Below are 4,779 nucleotides of genomic sequence, written 5' to 3' on the forward strand. Positions count from 1 at the left end.
CCTTGTGGTGAATATGAAGTAGCTTAGAGCTTGATTGGCAGCATGTGAAGTTCCCTCGTAGTTCCACAGTTCAGTTTGAGTTGTACAATGGGTCTGATTAATAACGGGAACGTTTTTATTTTCCAGTTTCATTGTTATTTTTCCTGACTTTTCATATGTTGGATACCTAAACTAATACTAACTTTAGGTCATTTTTTCTCCTATTGTTATATTAAATCAACTCCTTTGTGGACAGTTTATGCTTCAGTTCTATTGTGCTTGCATACTGCTGATTTCCCTTAATCAGAACTTACTGCTGTGTTTAAAAACCCCATCACACTGGCACAGTATGGTTATGTAAACTTGTGGAATTTTCTATTAACTCATGACTGTATGCCTAGTAATTTATTGTGCATAATTTTAACAGTGTTTCTGCTGATGGTAACTTGATGCTACCAGAGGAATTGGTTGTAAAGAATCAAGCTGTTGCAGGGAGAGTAATGGTAGAAGATACTTGGTTACATGTGAAAGGACCACACGTGTTCACTAGAGCTGAACAGAACAGAAGTAGTCTGTAATTAGGAAAGATGGGTATTTGAATGTGCTTTTAAGTGAACTTGGCAATGTACTGAGACTGAGGCTCCCTCTGGAGTAATTCAGGAGAATGGAGGGGATGGCAGAAGTACCATTTTCCTTTATGTTTGATGGGGGTTACTGAAGAGGAAACAGCCCTCTTGGTGCTTGGAATCTGTTTTCTGTGCTGGTTTTTGTGGATGTTATTAGCAGTGATGTTTCCACTCTTGAGTTCTTTTGTGCCTTTTGTGCATGTAGAGAAGCCACGAAGTTGCAGAGGGAAGCTACAGTTCTAGAAACCTCACTGGAAGAGGTGAGATTAAGGAGACATAATCTGCTGCTTGAATGCAAGGTGCAGGACTTGAAAATCAGGTTACTGTCTGGATCACTGGACGACATCAGTGAAGTAGAGGTACTTCAAGTGTTTACAGAAGATAGATATCATGGAGGAGCACTTACTGATGAATTTATTTTTTTCTTTGCTTACAGGACTGTTTCTCTTGCATAGTAATGTTCAAACCAATACATTCCATTCATGTGATCAGGTCTCTTTCATTCAAAAGAAGGATTTATTTTTATTTTTGTAGACAGAAATACTGTTTGCAAGTATTTTTGTTTGTGCTTGAAACATATTCTTGTGAAATATATAAAATCTTGTCTTTACTTGTTGTACAAGAAAATTAGTATGAAGATAAGAGGATACACAGGTGTCAGTTCAGAAATGTAAATAAATATGGCATGTGCCAGATCATATTTGGTCTGTCATGCACAATATAAATGCTGTATATAAAATCATCCTTTTGTTCAGTAGATGCTCAGAGAAATCAGGGATAGGCTAAAATAGAAGCATTCCTTCTATCCAATGACTGCTCCTTATTGTCTCCATCTTCCCTCTTTTTCCAACATACCTATTGTGAGGAGAAATAAACTTTCTGCACTGTTACAGAAGAAATGAGCTGTGAGTTTTGAAGAACTTAAAACAAGTGTGTGAATTTGGAAGGAGTCTTGTTGAACCCATTCCTTAGAAAAGTATTTTTGCTGGAGGTGGAGGATAGGTGTGAACTGGGCAGTGGACAAAATGCAGGCAGTGAGGTGGGGTGGGCAGTCTGTGAAGGGAAAGAACAAGAACTGCCAGTGATCCAAGGATGTAGGAACTCAGCTCTCACTGTTTCTGAATAAGGAAGAGAGGAAACCAAGGAGGGGAGCAGAAGGAATGACAGTGTGGACTCACCCTCACAGAGAAGACCAGCAAGATTTCGTTGTGAGAAAAAATCTTGGAGGGGAAGGGATCTAATAATGAGAGCTAGGACATGCTTCATTTGAGGGAGCATGACTGCTTGAAATTCAGGTGACAGGCAGTACAAGATTCTCTGCTTGCACTATGCAGAACTGAAGCTCCTCCATTCTTTTGAGTTTGAGTGGAAGGAATGCCTCAGCTTACACACTTCAGCCTTCCCTTAGAAGGGATTGAGGTATCAGTGAGTGTGCATCTTTCCAGTCAGGAGATTTACAGTATGTACAGTGTTGTCAATATGTAATAAACAGGTTGCTGTTGCTTTTAACATAGCTACAAGCTGAGTTTAGCAGATATTTTCATCTTCATTTACCAGGTGTGTGTGTTAATTAGGCTCATGAGATCTTTAATCTTCATTCTATTTGGGCCAGGGGAAGAGCCATGGATTATGTATACCTCGTACCATGTTACCACTGTCTCGTAATTTTAAAATCTTTTAATGAATTTGTTTTACAGTTTCAAAGTTAACTGTTGTATTTCTGAACTGAAATGTCCTTCATCCTACAGCCAGGAGCTGAAATAGAAGGAACCCAGGCTCTCTCAGGGATCTATGAAAGGGAAGAGGGAATTCAGATAGACTACAGCACCCTAGAAGTCGACCTAAAGGTAATCTTTTGTCTGAAATTATTAGAGATGGAGTGTCTGATTTTTATTTTTGTGAAGGGTATTTTATTTGTTGTTTATTTTGTTCTTTACCCTAGTCTTTAAGCGACACTTGGTAAAACCACTGCTAAGCTTATGTGTATGTGTGCTCTGGTTTTGTACTCATGATGTAGCATTGATGTGTGGGATTTCTAGATAGGTCAGTTTCCCATGTAACTGGCTTTACCTTACAGCTTACCTGAGCCACAGAAATGGAACTGAGAGACTTAATATAACCTTGATTTTGGGTTTTTCCTTCCTCCTTTACCTTCTGCCTCAAAGTTCCAACTTTGTATGTTAAGGCTCAAAATTCCAGAACCAAGGGTGGCTGTGGGGGGTTGTTTACCTTCTGTTTGTGGTATTTGCAGAGACCAAGGCACCCCATCCTTCCCTGTCTAACAGCCCATTAGGTCAGATTTTCTCAACAGGTTTTGTAATTTTTTTTTTCCTTTTTAATCTTGAGGAAAATAGTTAAATGTCAGAGGCTAAGCACAGAACAAAGGATGAATCTGTCATCAGTAGAACTTATCTCAAAGAATTCCCTGAGAACCTCTTCTTTAAAAATCAAGGAGTGAAGCACTAATCCTGCTCCTGTGTTGTATTTTAAAAAGAGAATTGAGAGAAAATAATTGGCTTCCTGTGTTTAAAGGTCTTGGGGAAGAAGAGTGAGGGCCTAGTAGACTCATTGCAAGAAATAAGACTTGGGTGGCATTTTCAGTTGTGTTTCAAGTTAAAGCTATGAATGAGTGGGGTAATTGTTTCAGAAACCATGCGTGCTTGCTGTATGTATTGAAATGTCTTGGCCTGAAAGCAAATTAGATTGCTCTGTTGTTTTTTTCCCCTTTAGGAACTAGAATCTGATAAAGATATAGAGGATCAAGTGAAGCAAATGCAGCAAGAAATCAAATCTAAAGAGGTGACATTAATGAAGACAGCTGCTCCAAACCTGAGAGCAGGAGAGAAGTTACTGATAGCTCGGGACAAGTTCCAAGAATCGATAGATGGTAACACTGAGTCTTTCATGTCAGGCACTTTAGTGATTCCACCCTAACTGAAATTCCTCTTCTTGGGCTTGGTCCTGCTGGCTTTGCCCATTTCAGATATTAAAGTATTTTTATGTGCTCAAGTGTTTGTCCTCAGTTATCTTTTTAATTATATGTAAACAATTTGTTAATATACACTTGAGTGTGGAGTAGTTTGTTGAAATAAAGTTTGAATGATTGGGAAGATATTTGCTCCCCATATGACATCATAAAGTGTTTTTTACTTGCTTTCTGAGAAGTGCTGACTTTAATGTTACAATTGCTTAAATTTTTCTTACATAACTGAAGGAACTCTGTATGTTGTCCAAAAGTCATCCATGAGCATTTCTGCAAAATTATTAGTATCTCCAGGGAGTTTTGAAGATATTAACAATGTAAAAAACTTAAGGGGTTCTGGAGCTGTACCAGGTCAGTGATGGTGCTGCTTAGGGCTGCCTGTTTCCCAGAAGGAATTAGGAGAAGAATATTGTTCCTTGCTCCAGAAAAATGTGGCACAGAGCAAATTGAATACATCAGAACTTTGCTGGTTTGTGGGCCTTCCATTTGAAATTTGGAAGGAAACTCACACTGTACCAGTATGTTCCTTTTTCTGCAATAAGTATTTTCTTTTATGCTGTTCATGGTACCCAGTATACATTTGTTCTGTGTATTTGCTCAAAGACTTCTTAAGGAGTAATTCCTGTGATTTTTTTCCCATAGCTTTTGAGAACAGCAGAAAGGAGGCTAGAATATGCAAACAGGAATTTGAAGAGGTGAAAAAAAGAAGATATGAGCTGTTCAGCAGGTGCTTTGAGCATGCCTCCATAGCCATTGACAGGATCTACAAGAAGCTTTGCAGGAACAGTAGTGCTCAGGTGAGTTGTGCACAGGGGCTGTGCCTTAAAGGCCACTCTGGATGCTTTTGTTATCTAGAATAAAGTAGCACTTCTGGTCTCCAAAGACAGTCTCAGACCTTAAGAAGAAAATCACAGAAATAAAAACTACGGAAGTTTAGGGTCAGGGAAGGAATAGGCACTAGGCCTAAGTATGCTTGACATTAGAGAGAGGTAATCTGTGAGCAAAACTGGGGACTATTCAGCTTGGCTTAGTTTAACTCTTTGCTTTTAGCAGACTTGTAAATTATCAGAACACAAGTGTGAAATGTAATTGAGTACTTGAGTTAAAATAACATTGGTTTACACATCAAGTTACACTAATAATAATCATTAGTACAGACAACTGAAAACCATAAATCAGTGCCAGGTTTTG

At 38.7% G+C, this 4,779-nt stretch overlaps 1 protein-coding gene across 1 annotated transcript in view; it reads left to right on the forward strand.

Moving 5' to 3' along the window:
* Positions 1-4,779, forward strand: part of SMC1B (structural maintenance of chromosomes 1B) — a gene marked incomplete at both ends in the record, with an annotated part of 28,323 nt that overhangs the window by 18,928 nt on the left and 4,616 nt on the right. Inside the window, 4 exons of the mRNA XM_084205473.1 lie at positions 811-964; positions 2,354-2,452; positions 3,336-3,492; positions 4,231-4,385. Coding sequence (XP_084061599.1) covers positions 811-964; positions 2,354-2,452; positions 3,336-3,492; positions 4,231-4,385 — 565 coding nt within the window. The remainder of the gene's footprint in view (positions 1-810; positions 965-2,353; positions 2,453-3,335; positions 3,493-4,230; positions 4,386-4,779) is intronic.

Source organism: Fringilla coelebs (genome assembly GCF_963513975.1).
Source record: "Fringilla coelebs genome assembly, chromosome: 5".
Taxonomy (NCBI): Eukaryota; Metazoa; Chordata; class Aves; order Passeriformes; family Fringillidae; genus Fringilla; species Fringilla coelebs.